Below are 27,361 nucleotides of genomic sequence, written 5' to 3' on the forward strand. Positions count from 1 at the left end.
GGGAATAGATTTTTAGCAAGTTTTTAAAACTCTTGGCTCATTTTTCTAACTACTTTACTCCAATGCCAAACTGATATTTTGTATAAAAGAAGCTTTGTTAATCATTAAGCACCCATACTCCTTTCGACTAAGGTACTAAGAGTTTACAAATAAGCCTTAGACATCTCATTTTTATATCCTCGTAGTCCCTAGCAACCAAAACTGGGACAGAGGAGCGCCCAATGTGCTAGACATTGTCACACATGGTAAAAGACAATCCTGCTCTGAACAGAGGAGACAAAGGGTGGGAGAAAGTAATTATTTTTCCCATTTCAAAGATATGCACGAGAATCTAATGTACAAAGTAACGACAATTTCAAAATTAAGCCAGTAAGAAAATATTCAGTTCATTTTCATGCAGGTAACAACATATGAACTGAATACACACACAGAGAACCTGATTACATTACCTACTTAGCTCATAAGCCTGCGTAAGCATATCCCGCTCATAAATAATATCTACAGGCTGGACAGTTTTTGTGATCATCTCTTCCTCCTCATCATCGTGGTAATCATCCACTTTTTTTCGAAATTCCTTCACTAGTTTGAGGCATCGGACCATGATATCAGTCCCTGAGAACACATGACATTACTAGTTAGTAAAATAACTGAACAAAATCTATGGGTGAAAAGGAGGGATCCACATGAAAAATAAGTTAATTCATTTCTCTCCGCATTGACAAACAGAATGACATTCCAGTTAAGTATCTTAATGAATTACCACAAGTGGAAGTGGGCACTTGCATATGGGCTTGATGGAAATTCTCACAGCCTTGAGGTTTTAAATGATGGATACAGATAGAAAGGTCTCCTGCTCACTTGCAAAGACAACTTAGGGCATCCTTAGGGTTCAAACAATGAAGTATTTGAGGGGATGTGAAAATGGTCCTATAAAAGGACATAATATGAAATTAGAGAACTTTTAACTATGTGCAGGAAAGTGTGTGAATGGTGATCGTGTGAGATACATCTCTTCAGAAAACCAATTTAGATTGCAGTGTCTCTTCAAAGACCTTTTGCTCTGATAATCACCTAACAAATGTTTGGGTCTTCTAAAGAAAGTAATTAACTGTAATACTTTTATCTATCAAAATGTAATACCACCCTTGAAGATTTACAGCCCTACTCTATGAAAACAATAGATTCAGGGAACCTGGTTACAGAACAGCTGTCTTTTGAGCTGTTGTAATATGGTTAAAATGTATAATGTGGATGAAACCTCACAGTGCTGGAACCTGAACTAAACCAACAGATTTGTTTCAGGTCTTCTATGCAGACTTGGGAAAATGATGTGGCATTAGTCACAGCCATCAGAAGGCTCTCCTGATGATAATATATATGGACAAGAAATTCTTAAAGTTTACCTTTTGCAGCCAAGAAACAGTGGAAAAAGTACTGTGCATCTAGGGATTGGTAAAATGCGTTAACACAAATGGCAGACTGAAAAATATTTGGGAAAAATACACACTGTGAAAATGGGTATTTGATAGAAAATATTTCCTGGGTCTAGAACTGATGCACACAAGGAAGGATGACATTAGTACCTTACCTAATCATATCATAATCCCACTAATTCCTGGTTTATTATTAATACTCAATATATCCTTGGATTGGATAATGATTTCAGGTGAGTTGTGTTGTGTACTAACAAATTTATAACTTTATATATACACCTGAGATGCAAAGGAAGGTTTACCTTTAAACACTCTGCAATTTAAGATTTTGGTTAGTTTATAGACTTGATGACATCAGCGCATACATAATAAAGATGTGGCTGCAATTACCTTTCTTTGTTTTATAGGGTCCACCATCAGGGTGCAAGTCCTGTAACGGGGTAGATAATACTTTGGCCAGGCCAGCATTCATCATATACTGATACAGACGTTTGAATGTTCTTTCACAGAGACCCTACAATAACAGTAACAATAAAGAGAAATGAAAAAGATGTCACTATTCTAAGGAGCATTCCCTACAAATCAGGAAGCTAACAGCAGCTTGACTTTCAAGCTTCCCTTGACTTTCATAGAAAAGTAAAAAGCAGCACCTCAGGGACAGAAAGACATTTCTGACTCAGTTACTATACGCCTCTAGCCCCTTGACCAGGACTTTAGATCCCACTTCTTCTCTTTCATTTGCCTGGTTTTTAGTACCCGGTCGTCTTTCCCTGTCTACAAGCTCTCCATTATCTGTCTTGGAAAATAGCTTTCGCACTATCATATCTGCCTCTAATTACCATCCCTTGCCTCCTTTCTTCCACTGTGTTCAGTTTATTCAAACGTCCTAGACCTCAACTAAATCCTGCATTACATTCAATCCTGCTTCTGCCCTCTCCATTCAGAATGGTCAAGATCAAAAATAATAATATATTACAAATGGAAGAAAGGGAAAGTTGATAGTAATGAATGTAAATCAGAAGCTAGGAATTGTAGAAAATTGATCAGGGAAGCAAAGAGACACAAGGAGAACTCTATGGCCAACAGAGTTAAGGATAAGGAGGAGGTTTTTTTAAGCACATTAGGAACAAAAAGAATCCTAACAACGGCTCTGGTCCATGACTAAATGGAAATGGTAGAATTAATAATAATGCCAAAACAGAAGTAGTGTTCATTAAATATTTATGTTTTATATTTGGGAAAAGAACAGATGATGCAGTCATATAATCTGAAAACACTCTTTCCATTCCACTGGTATCTTAGAAGGATGTTAAACAGGAGCTCCTAAAGACAGACATTTTAAAATCAGCAGGTCAAGATAACTTGCACCTAAGAGTTTTAAAAGAGCTGGCCAAGAAGCAGGCTGGGCCATTAATGCTGATTTTCAAGAAGTCTTAGAACAGGGAAGTTCCAGAAGACTGAAAGAAAGCTAATGTTGTGCCAATATTCTAAAAGGGCAGACGGGACGACCTGGGTAATTTTAGGCCTGTCAGTCTGACATTGATCCTGGGCAAGATAATGGAGCAGCTGATACAGTACTCGATTAACAGAGAATTAGAGGAGGGTAATATAATTAATGCCCATTTTATGAAATTACAGGTTTGGTTGATAAAAGTAAAAGTGTTGATGTAATAGACCTTTTGAAGGTGATCTCGGGGCACTTCTCACAGCCCCTCACGTACCAGCTCCTGACTTCCCTGCAACCCAAATGGAGTTAAAGCAGCCAAAGGAAGACGAGAAACTAGTAACTAATGGGATATGAGGAGTTCAGCTACCAGCTGGAGACAACATAGAAGAGAGCAGAGGAACTCCAGAGTCTATACAAAACACTGTGAAGGGGAAAATGACCTGCATTCCCCTTGCTCCCAGAAGCAGAGAAGAGGGGATCACAGACCCTCTTCCACTCCCACTGCTCTCCTTCCTTCAGGAGTGGGGAAAAAGGTAGCCCCAAACCTATCTTCAGCACAGGCACCTTAGGAGGCTGCTCACTGCAGCTATGCAGCTCCAGAGGCTCCCTATGGGGTGGGAGAAGCAGAGGCCTACCTTCCAATCCTAGTCTGCCTCTCTGGGCTCCCGTCCTAGTTCCATTGCACCCCTCCCCCACCGGTTCTCAATCAGCCAGTCTTTTCCTGTTCCTCCTCACCCCCACAACTTTTAGTCCCAGTTTCTCTCCCCGTCTGTCACCCTCCAAGTTCCAGTCTCCTCCAGGTTCCCTATCCCAGTTTACTCCCTCTGGTCTGACTCTAGTCCCTTCTGCACCCAATTCAGAAAGCTTACTCCTTCATGATGCCTGGGCCCAGAAAAAGGAGCACCAAGAACACAGGCTCTTACTTCCAGCGCCTGGCTCCACCCCAGCCCAACCTGCATCAGCCAAGAGTGGCAATGGCAGTGAAAGCCCTGCTTAGCCCCTTCAGCCTGGGCAGGCGTATGCTCACTGCAAATGGAGTCTTTGGAGAATGTAGCTGTGAAGCTCCAACAAGTCTCTACTGAGTATATGTGGACTGAGAGTTTTCAGAGGCTTAAAACCCGGCCAAATTTGAGTACATTTTCACCATAACAGCAAAAAGCACCTCCCTGCCACAAAGGCCACCCACTTCTAAATGTCAAGTCCTTGCTCCAGAACATGAGGGCGCTAGAGATTCTCAGCGAAAAGGTTGTTTATTTAATATGATAAACAACATTTTCCCTATACCTCATTCTGGGCAATGGCTGAGCCGTTTGGTCTGAAACTTTCTAAAGTTTGTTTGAATTAGACACCTGACACTGAAAATTTCAGCCTAAGAAGTTAAAGTCTGGTACTTGGAAGCAATGGAAAACAGGTCTGTTTAATGGGAAGTATAATAAGGTTGTTTGACACTTCTTATTATACAGACCAGTTCTGCTTGTAATGCTGAATTTTTAGATTTCATTAACAGCAACTTGAAAGCAAATCTCACCAGTTCTTCCCTCAGATTCCCCAATGTTTCCATTTTGTTTGATCGAGTGCTCAGCACACTTGAGAGCTTCTCCATAAGGATATCATATTTACTCCTCCTAAAACAAAAGAAAGTTATTCAACATATGAACTTCATGAGCACTGACTTTTACATCCAGAAATACCACAGAAAACCAGATTTCAGCAGAGCTTTTGAGCCACATTAGTACTTCACAAACATAGTGATGTATGCACAGTACCCAGATGACTTCCCCAAATTATCTCTACCCATCATATTCCCCATATCACATATCTTGATTTATGCTATCAATCCCTGGTTTGCCTCCTGGAAGCATGAGAACACGAAAAGCTTTATGAAGTCCATGTAGGTTCAATGGTTCCTACTAACAGGCCTTAGTTACAGGACCACCTACTCTTTGTCAAACAATATTCAAAGGTTGGCTGTTTATCAGATATAAAACTATATTTGATATAAACATTGTTTGTCCTGGGAAACTGTAAGAAGTCATACTTCACAATTTTTTTTACCCACTTCATATTTAAAAGCCTACACTCTGTTACATTGGTCATATACAGATTAGAATTTTTAAAAATGTATGGAGGAGTTCATTTCATTTACACACAGAGTGCTGGTTAGGGGAATGCCCTTCACCCACGTGGGCCAAACAGCAGATGCAAATATCCAATACCAGGAAGACAGCCAGATACCCAAGCTGTTCTGAAGCCAGGCCTGCTGTTTCACTGCGACCAAGCCAAAGCCAGTGCAGGATCTAACTATGCAACAGAGGAAAAGAGAGTCAGAAGTAAAAATTCATTAGAAGGCGCTGTTGGAGCTATCCACGAATAACACAGATATTAAAGCAATGTACAAGAAAAATCAGGTCTCTGTAGGACAAGACCAGGCAGCAGGATACCTACCATGCAAACCATGGCTGGAGGGGGGCACATATCCTTTATACAACCTCTGTCTCTGAATGCTTAACCACTGTGAGGAGGGGCTAATTCAGAAACCAACAAGCACTGCTTCCAGAAAGTTTTGATGGTCCTATGGCACCAGGGGCATGTCCTAATGATAAGAAAGTACACGTGCCACCCTGAAGAACCACCTAACTTCTGTTTGGTACATACCTGTCAACATGAAAGCGGTTCAAAAGCAGAAGAATGGAGTGCTGCTGGGCTCCACTTGGTAGTCTTATGACATGGGACTGCATTGAAATGAGACCATTTCTGTCTAATACTCTTCTGTGATAATGCATTTTACCAGCATCCACCCTAGAGAAGACAAGACATCCACAGAACCTCCCATGATGGCTTATAAATAAATATAATAAACAAATTATATTCATATAGCACCCATCACCTGAATGCCCTTTACAAACTTAAATTACTATACAAATTGCCTGTACAACCTTAATTCAGCCCTCTTTTGCATATACATTATGATAGTCTTATTACATCATCACATACCACTTTCTCCACAGGGCCTCATTCAGTGTACAGGAAATGAATCAGGGTAGTATACTGAATGAGGCTGTTGTCTATAGGACTCAGCCTCATTTGCTGCTGAAGTTAGGTGTGTAATAAATGAGAAAAAATACTATTAGAAAAGAAAGGATGGTCTTATGGTTAAGGCAGGTGAATGTCACACTGAGAGATTGGATTTTATCTTCGCTTCAGCCACGTGATGCTGGGCAAGTCACTTAAACCAAACTTTTCACAGGTGGCACTAACTGTGTTTTTCATTTTCTAGGTGCTTAACTTGAAACAACTGGGGTCTGATTTGCGAAAGTGCTGAGAAGTCATAGCTACAGCTGAACTCAATGGGAGCTGTGCTCTGAGTATATGAAATTCTACACAAATATTAAGTACTCCAAAAAACCAGTCCCCAAATGTCTCAAGTTGGGCACCCAAAATAGACAATTATGACCTTCATCTCTCTGTGCCTGAGTTCCCTATTTGTAAAATGAAGGTAATCCCACCACCGTGTCTCACAAGGGAGTTGTAAAGGTAAGTTCATTAATGTTTGTGAAGCACTCATATGATGGGAGCTCCATAGAAACACCCATGAGGAAATTAATAGTTCTGTATTCAATGTAGGGTTAGGATGGTGAGAGTGTTGCGGGAATGCGGAATTGGTTAGCGCTATGCTAGGCTGATGCAGCAACTCCTGGTGTTGGACGTCATCACGTAGTCGAGGGACATCTACCTAGAACACATCAATCACCCGACATTGGCAAGACCAGGAGTGATGAACTGAAGAGCCAATGAGAAACAAAGTGGGGAAAGTATCTGAAAACTTCCCTGATGGACTGTATTTTCTAAGGAACAACCTATCCTAATTTCTCAAAAACTGAGGGACAATCTTCACTCATTGCCATATTTGCTTTCCACAATCAACTCTCTGTACGACTTTCCATGAGGGATGTACCCAAATATTTGGATGCTAATATCTAAACTGTCTTTTTTAATTTATTCACCTAAATTTGGGTTATTTCAGATTATGTACTACATGTATCTTATGACTTTTAAAACAAACTTTGTATTTTTGGATAATCTAAGCACTATACCCAAATGGACAGACACTCTTTCCTTAACCTGTGTATTATATAATTTTAACATTAGATTTAATAAAAAATTGTAAATATAGCCTGGAGCCACACACTGAATGGTGAGGATAAAAAATATTGAATAGCTGCTCAGCATTAATTCTGGCATTTCCTAACTTCTGTGTGTTTGACTTTGCAACCTTAACATTCTTTCTGTTTATTTTTTAAAAAAATTTAATGTCTTAATTTTTTAAAAAAGCAAATAAATAGAAAAGAAATTCCATCACGTAGAACCATACAGACCCCACTTTCCAGCAAGGCTGGAACCTTTAGGTCCACAGCACGGACTTCTGCCACTATCCTCTGTGTACCAGCCATGAGAGACAGGCAAGAGTTTCCAAGAGGGCTTCCTCTGCTGTCTAGCCAATAGCTATAAATGTTGAGACTCAGGAATCCTGGGTTTAATTCCAGGTGTTCTAATACTTACTGACCTTCTATACCTGTACCCCCTCTGCTCCTAACCCAACCCCAGCTTGATCCTGCCTCCCCTCCCTGTGCTTTCCAGACAGGCTGTTTCCTCCTACCCTGAAACTGTGACAGGTACATCTCTGATCCCATGGAGACCTCCATGCAAAATTTCAAGTCCCTAACATCATCCTCTGAAACAGATGAGCTATTGTTTTTTTAAAATTCAGCCTGGGGCAAAGACCTAACGTAACATTTTTCAACTTGAACATTTAGATTCTGACAAAATTATAGGCAACAAAAAACAGGGTCTTATAATGGAAAGCATAGCTCCATGTATAAATTAACATCCTGTGAACATGAACAGAATCTTTTACACTTTTCTAGGTCTGCAGTGTCTGAGCTTCATAGGTAGGGCTCTTCCAAATTCAGGGTCCATTTTGGTCAATTTCATGGTCAGAGAATTTTTTAAATTGTAAATTTCATGATTACAGCTATTTAAATCTGACATGTCATGGTGCTGTAATAGTAGGGGTCCTGAGGCAAAAAGGAGTTGAGGGGGGAAGAGGGGGTTGCAAGGTTATTGGGGGGGCGGGGATTATGGTACTGCTACTCTTACTTCTGCGCTGCTGCTGGTGACGGCGCTGCCTTCAAAGCTGGGCAGTTGGAGAGTGGCAGCTACTGGCTGGGAGCCCACCTCTGAAGGCAGAGTTGCTGCCAGCAGCAGTGCAGAAGTAAGGATGGCATGGTATGGTATCGCCACCCTTACTTCTGCGCTGCTGCCTGCAGAGCTGAGCCCTCAGTCAGCAGCCACCACTCTCTGGCTGCCCAGCTCTGAAAGCAGTGAAGAAGTAAGGGTGGCATGGTATGGTACTGCTACCCTTACTTCTGTGCGGCTGCTGGCGGAGTGCATCCGGCCAACAGAAGCTGCTCTCCAGCCGCCCAGCTCTGAAGGCAGCGCAGAAGAAAGAGTGGCAATACCGTGACCCCCCCTGCAACTCCCTGTTGGGTCAGGACGCCCAGTTTGAGAAATGCTGGTCTCCTCGGTGAAATCTGTATAGTATAGGTTAAAAGTACACAAAAGACCAGATTTCACCGGGGAGATCAGATTTCATGGTCCGTGACGCGTTTTTCATGGCCACGAATTTGGTAGGGCCCTAGTCATAAGCAGCAGGAACAGTGTGAAATTAACACGGATAGCAGCCTTAAAACTATAGAAAGTCTGCACATGACAAAAGCCATGCCAATTTCATGCTGCTGCTTGGCAAAACTAACAAAAACAGCAGAAGCAGGCAATTAAACTATTGATAAGAATAAGAGGAAGGGACAGGAGTCTAAAAAAATTGGAGTCTTGAAAAGAGGGGTAGAGTAGCAAAAAATGGGCTGGGTGGAGCTTCAAGTTTTCCTATCTAGTAGCTGGAAACTAGTATAAAGGAAGCAGGTCCCAACCAGGATTCAAGTACAGCACCTCTGCAGAAACCCCCACACCATCCCCTTCGTATCATCTGGGGGTAGGTGAAGGGAGAGAAGCAGCAACTGGGCTTACTAAGTCGCACACTTGGACTTTGCAGCACTTCACTTCTTTCATGTATCTAGCTATAGCTATTAGAATCAGTCCTCCACATGAAAGTAATCCCTATATATAAGCAGGTTAAGATAGGAAATTAAAATACCATCTCCAACTGAAACTGCAGGAGGAATTTAAAGAAAGCATAAAGTAGTTAACCAAATGGGAATTTAGTAAAGACACAAGGTTAATAACTGTTTTGGTGAGAAAGTACCATGAAATTTAGTTACTTCAAGCAGTAAGCTGGCATCTCCAGCAGCACAGGACCTGAAGAAACAAAGTGCCCACAGTACTGTGATGAGACATTCCTGATGAATGAAGCCTTGTCTGCAAGGCTTTGATTTACTTTATAAACAACAACAACAAACTCTATACTTACTTGAAAGCCCCAGTGTGAAGGTCTCTCTGAAGTTCCCCTTGCCATCTAGCACGACCTAATCGCTCCAAAATGCAGTAGGAGAAGTCTGGGAGTTTTAGGTCTGGATCCCCCTCCCAGCCAATTAAAGCCCTGTAGCGCAGAACCTGTGAAGCAACGATGACTAATTTCTCCCCAAACCTACAAATCAAACAGCAAGAGATGAGGGGTTAGTTTCCCAGAGCTCCTAAATTTAACCATTTCCCCAACTGCTTTCTTTTCTGAGCGAAAATGATTACTGAAGGGATTACTTTGAAGTTGTACAAGGCTCAGCGGAAGATCTAGGACTTTCTCTCCATCTTCATGATGGCACATAACACCTATTAACATTACAAACGATTAGCTGTAACTCCAGAAAAATACTTCACCAAGCACCGAGTTTGAAATTTAGGAAGTTGTCGATTGAACTGCCTGCCTGCCTGGCTCCTATCCAAACCTTTCCCACCTTCCTGATACAGAACTGAGATATGGTCCTGTTCTCAACCACTATCTCCATATAGGCTGAGGACAATTGCAACAATTCCATGATAGGCTTGATGTCAACTGACATCAGCAATAACAAGAGGCTTGTTACTCACACTAGCCCTTTAAAGTAATAGAACTGCTTTCACAACACTGTTTTAAATGCTGAATTGAGGGATGGAAAGGATCAAATTATTTTTCAGGAAGTTAGTAAGCTGCTTAGGCCTGGTCTACACTTAAAAGTTAGGTAGACATAGCTACAGCACACGGGAAGTTCCAAAAAATTCATACTGTAGATGTAGCTAGGTTGACAGAAGAGTCTACAGCATGGCACTAGAGCAGCGTACCTGCAGTGCTGTAGCACAGACATGGGCTTAGTGAGCAGCATTAAAAGTAGTAACCTTGCAGCAGGAACTGGTGACGGAGCTTTAGTTATAACAGGAGCAGTGCACATACAAAATGATTAGCTGCTAGGGGCATAGTATACCTCCTACATGCTCTCCAAGTGCTGATAACGCAGCACATCAATAGAGAAATCTAAGAAGTTCCAGAGCAACTTGTTCAGTCATGTTTTTAACATTGAATAGTGGTAGCATTACTAAATACATGTCTGTTTTACTCCAAACAAGTGTCAAAGGAAAACCTAGACTTCTCCACTGTACTACCAGGAATATACAATACCTTGGCAGCACTGAGATCTCAGAGCTAATTTAAAAAGAGAAACACTTTAAAAGCCTGGTTTGAAAATCTATATATCTGGTTCCCAGGTTAAATTCCTCAATGGTTAAAATGGAGAGAAGCCAAGCTGACGGTAGGCCAGACAAAGGGCTTGGGTGGCTCAGTGCAGACAGAATATTCAGAAATGTAACCAGAAATCACATCATTTCTCTTGTTTGTGTACAAGATTTTCCCAAGAATTTATAGTTTGGCCAAATCTGGCCAGACTTCCACGAGGACAGAAAAAGATGTTTCTCGGTCCTGATGCCAAATTTCAAATTCTTGTTCCAAACCACAGGTCTGCTAGAATGCTTTTAACATTTTTTTTTCTGAGCATTTGAAATACTTTCCCCAAACTTCCCCAGAAACTTTTACCTGAAATTTCTAAAAAAAAGGTGACCTGAGATGGACACCATACAACCCAAAGTGGGTGAGATCATATATTTATTGGATCAACTTCTGTTGGTGAGCGAGACAAGTTTCTGAGCCAACAGAAGTTGGCTCAATAAAAGATATTACCTCACCCACCTTGTCTCTCTAATATCCTGGGATTGACACAGCTACAACTACTACACCAAACAGCCAATACAGTTGGTAAATTTCAGCATAAACAGTTAAAGTTTGGCAACAGTATAAACAACTGAAAGTGGAATTATAATGGGAAAATGATAGGTTAATAGATTCACAATTAGAACCCCTATAATGGTAGAAAACATGACAGCTTGGATAAGTGATATCTGGATGGGGAAGGTACCAATGTCTACAATTATTTGAAGACTGCAGACACCAAAGAGGAAGAGGAATTATTTAGGGTGAAATGGGGCAAGAAATAGGCAGCAGAGTTTACAATACTTGGAATGCAAGACCAATGGATGCATTTGGATCTGATTAAGAAAGCTTAGTCACTCATATATGCCTTTGATGAATGTGGTGAAGGATAGCTTGAAACCCTATGCCTATGAAAATCTCAGTGTACATTTGTGGAGGATGCACAAGCATTTTATCTACAGCTGCAACAGAAAATCAATGGTATATTGACAACAATGGTTTCTTTACAGAGACTTTCCTCCATTGATTTATATGTATCTAATGCAGCAAAATAATGCCAAATTAAATCATGGAGCCAGCAGGGCTGTAAATATTGTTTAAAAAGTTAAATGATATAATTTTAATCGTTTAAACGGTTAACTGGTTAACCAATTAAAGGGAGAGGTCTTGGCCTGCACGGCCTGGGGTGGCTCCGGCCGGCGCAGCCCAGGGCTGGGGGTTAACAGCAAGACTAATGCTTACCAGTTAACTGTTTAATATTTTACATCCCTAGGAGTCAGGCTCAGCTCCCCTTAAAAGGAGTTGTTTCCAAATAGCAAAGCATTGTAATTTAAAATGAAACACCAACAAATACTGAAATCTTCTTACTCACTTTTCATAGGCTTCTGTGTAGGCATAACAAGGCTGCAAATCCTTTGTCCTAATTTGATCAGTATAATTTAGTCTCTCCTTAAAATATTGGCATGAACCCTGAATGCCATCCTTATTATCCAAAATCATATGGACAGGATAAATATCATCTAGAGGGACAGGATCTCTTTTTGTTTCCAGTATTCCTGTTTCAAGATCTATTTCTTCATACCTGAAATAAAAATGCAAAGAGAGCCAGTCTTTAAAATTGTAATATTCACGAGACAAAAACAACTTAAAAGCTGAATTTAAGGTTGCTGCTGTATTTCAACGGGTCTCCAACAAATGTCTTGGAAGAAACCTAGAACTAAAAATCCTTTAACTCTCAAAAGTTAGAAAGCCAGGAAATGCAGAATTAGAGTTGCACTTCTCAAACAAGGAATCCAAATACGTCAACATTCAGAGCATAATGCAAAGGCTTTTTCTGAGGAGATGGGAGTAAACAAAGAGATTTTTTAGCATAAGTATGTCAGGGGGGTAATAATATGCACACTGGACTTGTGCAAATCAATAAAAGTACATTAAAATTCAGCAAGTACCACGAGTTTTAGACAGGTACACTGAACTAATGCAGCACTTGACTCTTTTTCAATACTTTTCAAAAAAAAGTTGCAATGCTTTTTATTTCCTGATTATTTTTCAGTAAGACAATCATGTACAGAAGCTAAGTTTTTGCATATGAATTTTGATTTATTTACAAAACCATTAAAACAGTGCAATTCACAAATTATTTCTAGTTTTTTAGTTTTTGATAAATATAGGAGAGAGTTGTGTGCTACAACATATTAGTATACAAAACTTATATTTAGTAACAATTAAGGTTGTAACAGTCCATACCCCACCCATGCTTTCTTTTCCATCTTGCCCACAACACTGTAAATAACCCATTCCAGTGCTCCATAAAGTTTTAATTTCTCTCTCCACCAGATACCCAAAAGTAATACATACCACAGCTTTATCAAACTTTAATTCAAATGCAAAACCTGAAGCTATCTCATTTGCTTTTATAAAATTGTACCAAAAGATCAGTAAATCTGACTATCATATATTGCATGCATTCTGGACATTATTCTGCCTTAACACTACAAGGTTACTCTTAAGATTGTTAATCATGCCATCCCTCCACACACAGATCAGCAGCCCCCTGACCCTCATATTCCCTAGCGTAGGTTATTTGAATGACATGAGTAATTATTAGCTCCTTTCCAGACCAGGCACTGGAGAACGACTTGAGACAATTTTCCACTAGTTTATACAACTATTTAGTAGACAGCAGCAGAATCCTGTATATTTTACCCATGCTTGGGAGAGGAGTCATGATGCAAGGCAGAATGGTACAGTGCATAAGACTGGGGTTTGTCATGTTAAATACTTAAGATCTGGACCTGCAGTGATCTTGTATGAGCTCACTTTATTTAAAATAATAATAATAATAATGACAGGGAGCTTTCCCTTAGGCAGACAGGCACGTGGTGTCTTTCTTTCCCAAAAGTTAATGATAGCGTTCACACCATAACATTTATTTTTTGTTTTTGAGTTAAAAAAATTAATAAGTTCAGTTTGGTGCACTTATTTGATGTTATGGCTAAAACACACTTTACAAATTCTACTGACATATAACTGCTATTCTAGGTACAGTAGAACCGCAAAGTTCTACTGTACCTCGGGAATGAAGATTGTCTGTAACTCTGAAATGTTCTGTTATTCTGAAGGGACTTCAGCCACACGGGGGGTTGGGGCTGCAGCCGTGGGTGTGTGTGTGGGGGGGGAAGAGTGGGGTGGTCAGGACTCTGGGGGAGGGTCATGGTTTCTGAGCATTGGGGCACCAGGGCTCCGGGCAGGGGGCTCAGGGCTTTTGCCCCATGAGAACGCTGGGGCTCAGCACTTTAGACCTGTGGGGAGCATGGGGCTCAGGGCCTCAGCGCTGCAGCTCCGTTCCCAGCTTCAGAAAAAGATCTTGGAGTCATTTTGGATAGTTCTCTGAAGACGTCCATGCAGTATGCAGTGGCAGTCAAAAAAGCAAACAGGATGTTAGGACTCATTAAAAAGGGGATAGAGAATAAGACGGAGAATATCTTATTGCCCTTATATAAATCCATGGTATGCCCACATCTTGAATACTGCGTACAAATGTGAACTTATCTCAAAAAAGATATACTGGCATTGGAAAAGGTTCAGAGAAGGGCAACTAAAATGATTAGGGGTTTGGAATGGGTGCCATATGAGGCTAGGACTTTTCAACTTGGAAAAGAGGAGACTAAGGGGGGAGATGATAGAGGTATACAAAATCATGAGTGATGTGGAGAAAGTGAATAAGGAATTTACTTGTTCCCATAATATAAGAACTAGGGGCCACCAAATTAAATGAATGGGCAGCAGGTTTAAAACCAGAGCTTTGGAGCTGTGCTCCGGCTCCGCTCCAGGCAAAAACCTGCAGCTCCACTGCTCCGGGGCTGCTCCGCGCTCCAGCCCCGGGCTCCACTCCAAAGCCCTGTTTAAAACAAATGAAAGGAAGTTCTTCTTCACACAACACACAGTCAACTTGTGGAACTCCTTGCCTGAGGAGGTTGTGAAGGCTAGGACTATAACAGGGTTTAAAAGAGAACTGGATAAATTCATGGAGGTTAAGTCCATTAATGGCTATTAGCCAGGATGGGTAAGGAATGGTGTCTCTAGCCTCTGTTTTTCAGAGGGCAGTGATGGATGGCAGAAGAGCGATCACTTCCTCTAGGTCACCTGGAATTGGCCACTGTCCGTAGACAGGATACTGGGCTGGAAGGACCTTTGGTCTGACCCAGTACGGCCATTCTTATGTTCTTAACCCAGGCCTGGGAGTGTGTTGGGGTCACCGTGCAAGTGGAAACCAGGCTGTGTCTGATGTGTGACTGGCAGGTTGTAGCCATACCCAGACACTCAGGGTGTTACCTGCATACTGGAAGAATGTGAGTAGCCGGGGTGGAGGGGGGAGGTATAGCCGCAGAGCATTCTGAGGCACCAAGTTTGCAGGGCAGGGGTGACACAGCCTCTCACCGGTTTGGACTGAACCCCTGAATGCCACAGCCCCCCCTCCACACACACTCTGCCACCCCCCCCCCCAGTCACTCTACCCCCCACCCCGCCAGCCCCACACTCACCGATCGTGCAGGCGGAGGGGGGGCCGCTCCCGCGGTAACAGGTAGAAGCTGAGCCCGGGCTGGGCGCTCAGGGCAGCCCACAGGAGCTGCTGGGTGGCGGGCTCCAGAGGTAGCGGGAAGGGCGGGACGCGGCTGCTCAGCCGGTACCATAAAGTGTCCAGCGTGATCCCATCCAGACCCTCCAGGGCCACCTCGTCCAGCAGAGCCCACAGCGCCTCCATCCCGCCGCCCCTCACTACACCTGCACCTGCGCCGCCGCCGCCACCCTCCCGACGGACCCTACGCCGATTCGATGACCTCTACTGCGCCTGCGCGTCCTCATTTTGCGTCACAGAGTCGCTCCGGAAGTGAGGTTTGCTAGTCGCGACGGTAACCAAGGGAACCGGTAAACAGGGACGGCGGCAGAGCTGTCGGTGTCGCCGCTGGCGGGAAAGAGGCACGGTACGAGGCGGGCGGGGAGGCTCCGGGCTGAAGCGGCGGAGGAGTGGGCACGGGGTGCAGAGGGGAGGCGCCGAACTGAAGGCGAATGACTGGCCTGGGGAGGACGGGATCGGGGGGAAGGAAGCCGGCCGGGATGGGGAGCGGGGAGGCCCGGCCGGGATGGGGAGCGGGGAGGCCCGCCGGCGGGCTCTGGTGCGTGTGCGATGAGGCGCTCCGGCCGCAATATAACAGTTTGTTCTGGCTCCACCCCGCCATTGCCCCGGAACAGCGATCGGTGTTCAGCTTAAAAACCCCGGCCGAGGAGTTGGGTCTTCGCCTCTGCCCCAAGCAGCAGCTTTCAAGGGGCTCTTACAAGCCCGTCTCCTGCCTGCACAGACATTTCAAAGGTCCGGTTTCTAAACAGCGCTGCGCGTTTAAATTAATATCGACACGGAACAAAGGAATGTCTCTTCCGCAGCTCCCATTGGCCGGGAACGGCGAACCGCGGCCCCTGGGAGATGGGGCGGCTGTGCCTGCAGACGGCCGATGTAAACAAACTGTCTCGCGGCCCCAGGCGGATTAACCTGGCGGGCTGCAGATTGCCCACCACTGTTTTAGAGGTTATGTGAACAGAAGAAAAAAGAGGTTTTTTTTCTTTGCATTAGAAATTCAGGTCTTATGCATGTCTACACTACAATCTTAAGTCTTCTTAGGTAAGGTCGATTTACAGCCACTGCAGTAATGACTGTGGTAGCTGATGTCCACACTGTCCCCAGTCTGTTGGTGGTGTGCATCCTCACCAGGAGCGCTTCCACTGACTGAAGAAGGGCAGTGTGGGGGGCTGAGCACTAGGGCTTTCAGCTCTGCGCAGCTTCCCACCAGGCTACTCGCCTTCTAATTCCACATTGAGAGTGGGTGGGGGGGAACCATCAAGGGCTTATCATCGCCAGCAGGGAGATCCACAGTGTCCAGTCAGCTGCTGTGCTCCTGGCAGGGAACCAAGAGCCCAGAGGTGCAGCCGGGCTCTGAGGTGGGAGTGATGATACAGCCAGACTTCCTGCCGGGAGCAGAGAATCGGACACTGGAGGGTAGCGGGGCTCTCAGTGGGGAGCCAGGGCTCTGGGGGGAAGCAGGGCTTCCAGTGGGGAGTCCAGGCTGCAGCCCAAGCTGGGAGCCTGGCTGGCAGCAGCCCAGGTGGGGAGTCAGGCTTTCTTGTAAATTTCATGGCTCTGAGTGGCATGAAGCTGGGAAATTGACAAGACAACCAACAGCCCATGTAAGTAATGCAGTGTCTATATTGACCTAACTACACCGACATAAGCCCTACACTTCTCATGGAGTTGTTAAGTTAGTGGAAAGACTCAGATTGACTTCAGTGGGAGTTGAATCAGTCCTGATTAGTTGCTATGTAACACTGACAGACTCCGGTTGTCATTGGGCAGGATTGAACCTGGGATCTCTGGGGCTAAATGCGTCAGCCAAAAGCCATGTGGCTGTTAGCAGACGACCCATTAATCTTTTTCTCTAAGTGGTCTCAGTGCCATTAGATGGGACAGAACACCACACGCAGGCAGTGTGTGGGTTACAGCTACATGCTCTGATTTGACAGGGAACTGTAAAATACAAATCAGACTAAAAAGTCCTTATACTGTATTGTCAATTGAGATAAAATACAACTGTTTTTCAAGTTTAGAATTGTGAAAATATTTCTGGTGCTTCCTTTTTTGTTTACTATAAATGCAGTGTTTTCGATTCACTGTTCTGTTTTATGAAAACTCCTATGCTAAACCAGCAATTAAACAATACATTCTAGCAAAGTAGGCCAGTAATGTGAGTTATTTTAAGAAAATACACTGTGCAATAACAAGTGTGAATTATTTAATTTATGCCTTGCAAATTGAAAAATCTCATAGTACATAGAGGAGGAAAAGATCTATTAGTTAACAGCTTGTATATATTATCTTTTGTTATTCCCCTTTCCCTGAAAGTTGTTTACTTGTTTGTCCTTAAATTGTGCATCCCCTTGGAGCAGGGCTGTTACTTGTTAAGTGTTTGGAAGGCATCTCGTACATAGTGGGCAGTACTCCAAATAAATAATTACTTAAGCTGTAGCATAGACATTGCCTATGTCAGCATAATTTATGTCAGTCAGGGTTCAGGGGGTGAATAAATCACACATCCCCCCCCAAGAGACATAAGTTTACACCAACATAAGCTCTGCTGTCAATAGTGGCTTCTCCTGCTGACATAGCTACTGCTGCTCGTGGGGGCTGGAGTAGTTAAGCCAATGGGAGAGCACCCTCTCATCGGTTTAGAACAGCTACATTAGAGAGCTTACAACAGCTCAGCTGCATTGGTGCAGCTGTGCCACTGTACACTCACTAGTGTAGCCGTGCCCCATGTCTATCTCTTCAGCACTGTTTTCTTTGTTTCCTCTGTTGTGGGTTTTAATGTTCTTCAACATTAGAATATAGCCTTCTTTATTACTGATGCTAAGAGAGTAATCTTTGTGTTCTGAACCCTTTCCTCACTCCACTACTCTAGTTATATTTTCTTGTTTCAGGTTTACATTAAGGACATGGTGACTGACTTTGATGAGAAGCATGATGAATATTTAATATTACTTCAACAAAGAAACCGGTAAGATGCAAGGTCACCAGCACTTTTCACATTATGGAAACTGGGCTAATGCTCGTATTTATTAACAGAGTATAAAAGTGGACAGTGGTGCAGAGTCTGGGTAGAGGGAGAGTGTCAAACTCTGGGCTCCAGCCCATGCAGCAACATCTGGACCAGGGGTTCTCAAACTGGGGGCTGGGACCTGTGAGGGGGTCGTGAGGTTATTACATGGGGGAATCACGAGCTGTCAGCCTCCACCCGAAACCCTGCTTTGCCATCATCATTTATAATAGTGTTAAATATATAAAAAAATGTTTTTAATTTGTAAGGGGGGAGGTCACACCCAGTGGCTTGCTATGTGAAAGGGGTCACCAGTACAAAAATTTGAGAACCACTGCTCTAGACTGTTATTTTAGCTCCCATGGCACAAGTTGGAATCAGTTGACCTGGACTCTGAGATTTGCTTTTGTTGTTGTTTGGTTTTTTTGGCAATGTAGACATACCTAGAGTATTCTCTTTATTGAGAAATGCAACAAATAAATAAATAAACCCCTACTTAGATGATTCTGCTTGTGTAACCATTATTTTCCATATTTCTCTTGTTTATTACCACTAGTGATATAAGCATGGATATAGGATTCTTGTTTCATTCTCCACCCAACTTTCTTTTTATGACATCACATTCTTCTTCACAGCAGCTTATTGTGTTGTCACAAACATAGCCTAGGCAATGAGGAGCATCTGGTAAACTCTTATAGACCAAAGTTCCTGTTTCCATGCAGATATCGCCAGTAATAAAATGAATGAAAGAAATGAAAGGGCAAAATGCATTGGGGTCTTCAACCCCCATAGTGATCTGGAATCACAAGGGATGTGACTGAGCTGGGCAGGCTCTTGGCCCCACGGTTGGCCGGAACAATTAAGTGTTGTTTACCCCTTCACATAGCACAAGAACCAAGGGTCACTCAGTGAAATTATTAGGCAGCAGGTTTAAAACAAACAGAAGGAAATGTTTGTTAATAAATAGAGTTTAGTAGCAGTCGGGGCTTGTTAACTTTCTTTCCAGAAGAAGACAAAAGGAGAACAGGAGATGCCCTGCTAGGTGCTTCTGGAACTGGAACAGCCAAGCTACTAGACAGGGTTAGGGAGCCCTGCTGTGACTTGGACTTTGTTTAAAAAGACTTTGGGACAAAGAGCAAGAATATTGTTTTGTTTTTTTCCCCATACGGCAAGAAAGGGAAATATAGACAGTTTTAAAAAGAAAGCCACAGCACGCTCCCTCATGGTGTTACAAGGGATGTTACTGGTGGGGTATGTGAGGGGCATTGCCTTGTTGTGGAGTTATCCTTTTCTTCGTGATGATTCATGTTCACCCCTTTTTCAAGACTATGATACATTTTGTACAAAGTATGCCTTGTGAGGTATCAATTGAAAACTCGTAATTTGCTGATCATTATTGTCCTGGTAAAATATGTGTAGCAACACTCTGTAAAGTTATAAAATTCTACTGTATGACATTACTGAGATATATCCAAGTTTAGAAAAGTAGCCACAAACCAGTTCCTCAGAGACAAAAGGTTAGCTGATGCCATGGCCAGGTGTCAAAAAGATCAAATGGCCTATCACTTGGTTAAGTGGCCATTCTTTGGCAGGAAAGAGGAGGTAAATGAGATCCTACCTTTTGGCAAAGAAACAGCTGGAGGTTCCTGTCCCCACAGACTTTCTGTCTTCTGAACCTCAGCTGGAGATGATTCTCAAAGAAGAGGAAAAATATAAGAAGGGGGAACAGATGCCCCAAGTTATTCCTCCCTTTCTCTCTACCCACGGTAGCCACAATGCCTGAGGAACAAAGAAACAGCTTTAGAATGAGGAAAGGATCCTGTCTGAAATAATTCAGCTAGTAAGACTGCTGAAGCATGTGGTGAGAGACTTTTACTTCAAATTCACTTAGCTTTGTTAAGTTAGGTATTAATTGCTCTTTATTTTCATTTTCTTGTAACCAGCTATGACTTATGCCTCATTACTTGCAATCACTTAAAAGCTATCTTTAGTTAAGAAAATAAACTTGTTTTATTGTTTTATCTAAACCAGTGTGCTTGGATTGAAGTCTTTGGGAAATTCCATTTTAGATAACAGGATTTGTGCATATCATTTTCTATTAATAAAATGATGGACTTTATATGCGCTTGTGTTGTCCAGGAGAGGGCTGGGCAGTACAAGATGCACATTTCTGGGGGAAGTCTGGGACTGGGAATTTGCTGATGTTGCTCTGCAGTGTAATGAAAGGGTGACTGGCTGTAGCACTGTTACAGTATAACTGGGAGTAATTTATATGCTGGAGGCTTTGTGTGAGCAGACCAGGAGTGGTAACTGTCACAGCAAAGCAGTGTAGAAGGCACCACAGGCTGGAGAACTGATAGGTCACCGCTGTTCTTCAGTCCAGGTTGTATCCTGGGTAATGTCACCGTGGTGCAGCGGACAAGGAATATGCACAGCTTGTTATTTTAAGTGAAGTTTACACTTCAAGCACTGGTATAGCGATTTTAAGTGAGTCTCAAGTGCAGTAGCTAGAAACAGTCAAAAAGAGGTTACAGTTGTTTTCTGTTTGTTTGTTTATTTTGAGTAATGGAACTAGAAACAGTAAGGCATACAAATGAACAGTGAAACAACTGGAAAGTTAGAGATGGGCAGATTGGGGGCAGAAAAAAAAGGGGAACTCCAGCACCAGAAGTGGCTGACAGAATTGAGACTAAAAGAAGCAGGTACTGCCTTGGTGCGTAAGAGAAAGAAGCATGTGTTGCTCGGGAAGCTAAAGAAGCCACCCACAGAAGAGCCCTGGAATTAAAATAATAAGAAGCTGAGGAGAAGGAGAGAAAATATAGTCTGGAGCAGAGAGAAAATACAATCTGGAGTGGATAGAAAAACATGGAAGATCCTAGAGTCACCGACATCTTCCAGTCAAGATTATCCACAGCTGGGACCAGTTATGTTCTGCATAGAAGGATACAGACTGCATTGAGGAGTACTTCACCACTTTTGAAAAGCTATGTGAAGTTCATAAGATTTCTGAGGATAAGAAAGTCCTCACACTGGTTTCAAAACTGTTGTTAAAGCTTTGAATGTATTTAATTAAATGCCAATTCAGGGAGCTTTGATATATTTTATATTTAAAGAAACTGTTTTACAAAGGTTTCAGAGGGGTGGCCATGTTACTCCTCGTTGTTTTTGTTTTACAAAGGTTTCAAATCACTCCTGAAGTGTATAGGTGAAAAATTTAGAAATCTTAAAGGGAGTGCTTGCATGAGTCATACTGAATATGTTTATAAGCTGTGTGACCTAATAAGAAAATGGGTAAAGGGGCTGTACATTATGACTGATTGCTTGATCTCATTGCTCAAGAATATTTCTTGAGTATATGCACTGACAATGTAAAAAATTGCCTATGGGCTAAATCTGTAGCAGAGATGGCTACGCTGCTGATGCCTTTGAGCAAGCCAAGATGTCCAATGAGTGCAAGCTACAGACTAAGGGATACAAACCCAGTGTAAAGGGGGGATCCTGTTTTACCCCTGTGTAAAAGAAGAGTAGTTGGGAGCCTAAGCACTCCTTCCTCCACCCCAGAATTATTCCTCTCCTGGTTATCCCCATCATAAACCTCCTGTGAAGAAGGAGGGCCCAAGAACGTTTTACCAGTGTAACTCCACTAAGCATCTGAAAAGTCAGTGCCCTAAGATGAGAGAAACAAAGCCCTATCCAATCCATGTTAATGCAGCTGTCGGCAGCACAGTAGCCCCAGAGGCACCTGCAGTTTACCTGATGAGTAGGGTCCTACCAAATTCATGGCCATGAAAAATACATCACAGACTGTGAAATCTAGTCTTTTGTGTGCTTTTACCCTATACTACACAGATTTCATGGGAGAGACCAGCGTTTCTCAAATTAGGGGTCCTGACCCAAAAGGGAATTGCAGGGGGGGGGTGTCACAAGGTTATTTTAGGGGGAGTTGCGGTATTGCCACTCTTATGTCTACAGTGTCTTCAGAGCTGGATGGCCGGAGAGAAGCGGCTGTTGGTTGGGCACCCAGATCTGAAGGCAATGCCCCACCAACACTTGGGCTGAACACAAAGAACACTGGGAGTTGTACTGTCAAAACCCAAGGAGACAGGCCTAACCATAAAACCTCTAAATGTAAAATTGGAGCAGCCAGAATTCCTTATCTGGGAGTCTGTTTCAGTGTGTGTGTGGGGGGGGTCAAATATCCCCCGATCCTTTGAACGTAGAAGCCATTGTGAATTGGCCTGTACCCCAAACCAAAAAAGAGGTCCAATCTTTCATAGGTCTTGTAAATTATTACAGAAGGTTTGTGTCAGGGTTCAGTGATGTATCTGTAATCACAGATTTATGTAAAAAGACTAAGCCAAACAAAGTTGTTTGGATGAAAGCATGGCAGGAAAGATTTGATAATCTTTCCTGCCATCTAAAGATCTTGTCTAAAAAGCTAACCCTAATTTTGACAAAATGTTTGAACTGTGTACAGATGTTGTATCAGACACTGGTCTAGGTGTTGTGCTTATGCAAGCAGGAGAATAACAAGAAGCACACAATTGTTTTCTTAAGCAAAAAATTGATACCAACTGAACAGAATTATTCTATCATAGACCAGGAATGCTATGCTGTAGTGTGGGCAGTTAAGCAACTAAGGTCCTAACTTTTCAATATGAAGTTCAAGGTCTTAACAAATCATTCACCTTTGATCTGGCTAAGCAAAACTAAATGCTAAGCTTCTGTGCTGGAGCCATATACTTCAAGAATCTTATATGGAAATTGTGCACATAAAGGGAAAAGAAAACATGGTGGCGGATGCCCTGTCTAGGAAGGAGGGCCCTGACCTGCTGCCTCTCACTTCTTGTACACTGCCTCACATAAAGGGGTCTTGTCAATGTCACAAACTCCTTTGGAGTCTGTTTCTTTGGAGGGTGGCTTCTGCCCTCACTGGGACCCCCCCTTAGTTTGTTCCTGGTCAGGGTAGTTTTTTGACTGTGTCTGGAAGCATGTCTCAGTCTCCTAACTGTGCTGAGGGAGGGAGGCTGGTACAGCATGTTGCCCCTTTGCTGTCCTAGGCCCTTCTACCTTCCACTCCAACCTTCTCTGCACTCTCTCCTTTATAGCGTAGGAGCAGGATTTTATAACCGTACCGTGAAAATTAATGTATGATTTGATTTCATCCTGCCAGCAACCCTTTTTGAATAGCAAAAAGGAATGACCCTCTGGGACTATGGGATTCTGTTTCCCATATGTATTACAAATTGGGCCCTTTTAGTTCTTTGTTTTAAGGTTTAGTTAGTAAGAGACAGACTCCTGTATTGTGTCTATGTTAAGTAGATCAGAGGAACATTGAAGGCCTGGGCCTCAGTATGAATTGTTTTGGTTATAAAACTTAGCAAGGTTTAATTTACAATGTCTTTTTGCTTGATATAAAATACTGATGTTTGTGTTCTCAAAGGTCTCTGTAAAAGACTGTTTGTGTGATAAGAAATGCATGCATCAAAAAAAAAAAAAATAAGGTGTAAAGGCCATTGTTAACCTGATGGTCAAAAAAGAAGGAGCGAAAACACTTATCAAAACTTATTGACTCCAGAAAACCATCAACGTGCATCCATGATTGAGGAAGGGCAGATTAATAACCCTAAGGTGGAGGCTGGCACCCCTAAAGACAATTAATTAAATCAAATCCGGGACAGAATGACCCTCTCGGAGGTGTTTTAAAATATTTACATAAAAAAATAACACCAATTAAAAAGTAACCGGTCAAAAACTAACACAGCAAAATCCATAAACTTCACACACACACAAAAAAAAAAGACTATAAAAACAGGGTGCTTTGCCATGGGACTTTGGGTTCATCTTGCCACTACTCCAGGACCATTGGATCGTGACCGACAGAGCCCGGTTCCCCTCTGCGACCAATCTGGCTGGCCACTAGATTGATCCAAACTCTGGACTGGTAACTATCAACATCATCTGTCGCAACTGTGTGCATGGTATGTGGAACTAAAAAGCATATGCTAACTGCTGTATTCTCAGTAAATGCGGCATGTTGCCTTCTCCCCTATAAAAAAACTCATGTGGTTTATTTAAGCATAACAATAGTATGTCTTGTTTCCTCTGTTGAGTGCAGCTGTGAGTGCCTGCCTCCATGATTGACAGCTCTGGCAGCTGCGTGTGGGTGTGGCTGAGCAGCTTGCCTGCAGACAGGAAATGCTCCTTGTGACACTCTGTACCTCAGGGGAACACCCTGCACCCCCATGTTCATCCTTATAATATGATTGTGTGGTATCCAATGCAAAATTTGTCATGTCGGGTGTCTTCAGAAGGCTCCCAATGCACTGAGCATTGTTGTTATAGTAATGTTATAGGTTGTAATTTCATGTATATAGTTATGAGGCTGAAAATGTGTCCTCATGGCTTAAAACAAGCCCAGGCAAAACTCTCCAGAAGCAGAGGGGCAGTTCACACCTCATCAGGGCATGTATGGGACAAACCGAGCCCATCCTCATGGGAACAAAGGACACTGGCCTGGGCAGCAACAAAGGATTTGTTGGACTCTCCAGTGAGTCACCCCCCTTCCCTTGGTCAGCTTGTGACTGCGATGAGGTAATGCTCACCTGACTCTGAAGAGGGGAGAGGGGCAAAGCCAAGAAAGAAGAAAGAACATGATAAAAGGGAGAGATGTTTGCCATGCTCTCTCTCTTCCACCTCCATCTACAGACACCACCACCAAGCGACTGAAGTGCTGCTGAAAGGGGAGAATATGGTTGAAGGGCAACCAGCCAGCCTGCGGTGAGAAGCATCTAAATTTGTAAGGGCACTGAAAGTGTTAAAATCAGCTTAGAATGCGTTTTGCTTTTATTTCATTTGACCAAATCTGACTAGTGCTTTGACTTAGATTTTAAGTGATTATATCTTTTGTAGTTAATAAATGTGTTTTGTTTATTCTACCCGAAGCAGTGCATTTGGTTTGAAGCGTGTCAGAGACTCCCCTTGGGATAACAAGCCTGGTACATATCAATTTCTTTGTTAAATTGATGAACTCATACAAGCTTGCAGTGTCCAGCGGGCATAACTAGACACTGCAAGATGGAGGTTCCTAGGGTTGTGTCTGGGACGGGAGATATTGGTTAGTGTCATTTGATTGCATAATCCAAGCAGCGACTTGCCAAAAGTGCTCACTCACGTAGCTGGGAGCAGCTTACATGCTAGAGGCTGTGCGTGAATAGTCCAGGGGTGGGGGTTCTCACAGTGGAGCAGGATAAGGCTGGCTCCCAGAGTCGAGGGTTGGAGTGACCTAGCAGATGTCCGGTCCAGATAACACCGGGGGAACGTCACACTCCCTCCTGCATAAGCTCAGTATGGGTTTTGTAGTCCCCATTATAGGCTCTGATCTCAGTTGGGTTCTTTAGCAAGAGGGCCTTCAACAGGGGACAAAATTGCTGCCTTATTCACTATAAATGTGCAAGCGTTGGCAAGACTGTACGTGTTGTGCACACCCACTGGGGTGGGCAGGAGGAATTCAAATATCAGAAGACAGAACAAAAACTATGAATGATTTTTTTTTAAAATCTCATATTTGGGACAACAGCATGATTTCAGGGGGAGGGAGGGGAAGGTCCGACTCATGATTTCTGAGCTTTCAGGGTTGCAATACTGTGTGATATACACTGCCAGTGGAGCACTGTCAATTAGTTTTATTGTATATAAAAATAAATGCATATGCAACATATGTTTTTACTGAACTCTCAACTTTGCTGAATCCAAAATGATACTGGACTGCTGGAAAAAAACTTCATTTGACTTTTTTTTGTTTGTCTATTCTTGAAAACAGCTCAACCATTTAAAAAAAAGGTTTTGAGTGAAAGTTTCAGAAATAAATTGCTTCCTGAGTTTAGCGCAAATATTCTAAATTTCAGCTAAAAGTATAAAATGATCTGTTAGAATGGAAATGCTTGGGCAGCCTTAATATAGGTGTCACAATGTCTGTAACTATAAAAGCACTGCAAAAATAGAATAGTTCCTGGCGATTATGCCTTGAAAGCTTTTATGATTCAGATTGTGAATATGTTCTTTTGCGCCACAACCCAGCAGTATGTATCTATTGTTAATTCATAGATAGTTCTCTGAAGACCATATTAATTATTGTCCTTTCTATTTTAGGATATTGAGACATTTGAAAAGAAAGGATCCCATGCAAATCAAACTAGAGCATTTAGAACAAGGATTTTCTCTGTATCTAAATGGAGCTAATTCAGAGTCAAGAAACTATCGCAGAAAACCCAGTTTTCAAGAATTCTTTAGATGTGGGTCACAGACTGCAAGGATAAATGGTGAGTTAACAGTAATAGTTACTCAATATCTTACTACAGTCACCATTTTAAACCTTTGCTTATTAGATGTGGAAGCTATCGGCATGGCTACTGGATTTTAAGGAAGGTGAGCTGTGAGAGAGTAAGGGTGGTAAGACAGTGCTAGCTGAATGTGGTGGAAATGAGGCTCTGTGGCACCCCTTCATCAAAGCACTAATACCTATACTACACTACAGATACATTCCTAACAGGAATCCTGATTATAACTCAGTGGAGCCCCAGCCAGATCTAGTATTTAATGTAAACTGGATCTTAAACATGTTCATAACCAGGCTGAAGTTATGTAACACAGTTGGGGCTCTAGTTTGCTAAGTGTTGAAACCAACATAGTTGTAACCAAATATTGCTTTTTTCTCTTTTTTTACACTCTTATGAATTTGTCTAAATTCAGTTTCCATCCATTGGATATCATTATGCCTTTGTCTGCTAGAATACAAAGCCCTCTACTATCAAAAATCTTTTTATGTACCAAGTTCCTCTTAACTTTCTGTTTGATAAGCTATAAATAGATTGAGCTCTTTAAGTGTCTCACTGCAAGGCAGGTATGCCAGTCTTAGTTCGTAGGCCTCAAACCTACAATCGCTCTTCTAGAGGTAGGCCATATCCATTAGTAGGCCATTGTCCTTATGCCCTAATCATTCAAGTGTTGGTGTAGACGGGTTGGACTCACCCCCGTGGCATCTCCTGCTGGTGCTTCTGGGAATTAGCTCAGTCCAGTGTTCGGAGCGCCC

General features: G+C 42.6%; 2 protein-coding genes across 17 annotated transcripts in view; one reads left to right on the forward strand and one right to left on the reverse strand.

The window, feature by feature from the left end:
* The window catches only part of GTF3C1 (general transcription factor IIIC subunit 1), a 79,224-nt gene extending 63,711 nt beyond the window's left edge, over nucleotides 1–15,513 (reverse strand). For 3 of the 6 annotated variants that reach the window (XM_039492031.1, XM_039492034.1, XM_039492030.1), the window contains exons 1-7: nucleotides 15,172–15,472; nucleotides 12,000–12,209; nucleotides 9,365–9,541; nucleotides 5,536–5,679; nucleotides 4,409–4,505; nucleotides 1,824–1,947; nucleotides 454–612 (exon numbers count right to left, since the gene is read on the reverse strand). In XM_039492031.1, coding sequence (XP_039347965.1) covers nucleotides 454–612; nucleotides 1,824–1,947; nucleotides 4,409–4,505; nucleotides 5,536–5,679; nucleotides 9,365–9,541; nucleotides 12,000–12,209; nucleotides 15,172–15,392 — 1,132 coding nt within the window. In that variant the 5' untranslated portion in view covers nucleotides 15,393–15,472. Of the gene's footprint in view, nucleotides 1–453; nucleotides 613–1,823; nucleotides 1,948–4,408; nucleotides 4,506–5,535; nucleotides 5,680–9,364; nucleotides 9,542–11,999; nucleotides 12,210–15,171 lie in introns of all 6 variants that reach the window. The other 3 variants (XM_039492035.1, XM_039492032.1, XM_039492033.1) reach the window with 3 other exon arrangements.
* Nucleotides 15,505–27,361, forward strand: part of LOC120373518 (katanin interacting protein) — a 166,125-nt gene continuing 154,268 nt past the window's right edge. For 4 of the 11 annotated variants that reach the window (XR_005585566.1, XR_005585567.1, XM_039492036.1 and 1 more), the window contains exons 1-3: nucleotides 15,505–15,612; nucleotides 18,155–18,231; nucleotides 26,422–26,591. Coding sequence is in view for 9 of the 11 variants with exons in the window: in XM_039492036.1 (XP_039347970.1) it covers nucleotides 18,170–18,231; nucleotides 26,422–26,591 (232 nt within the window). In the remaining 2 variants the exon portion in view is untranslated. Of the gene's footprint in view, nucleotides 15,613–15,767; nucleotides 15,999–16,025; nucleotides 16,305–18,154; nucleotides 18,232–19,928; nucleotides 20,132–26,421; nucleotides 26,592–27,361 lie in introns of those variants that run through there. The other 7 variants (XM_039492041.1, XM_039492044.1, XM_039492040.1 and 4 more) reach the window with 7 other exon arrangements.

Source organism: Mauremys reevesii, linkage group 10 (assembly GCF_016161935.1).
Source record: "Mauremys reevesii isolate NIE-2019 linkage group 10, ASM1616193v1, whole genome shotgun sequence".
Classification (NCBI taxonomy): Eukaryota; Metazoa; Chordata; order Testudines; family Geoemydidae; genus Mauremys; species Mauremys reevesii.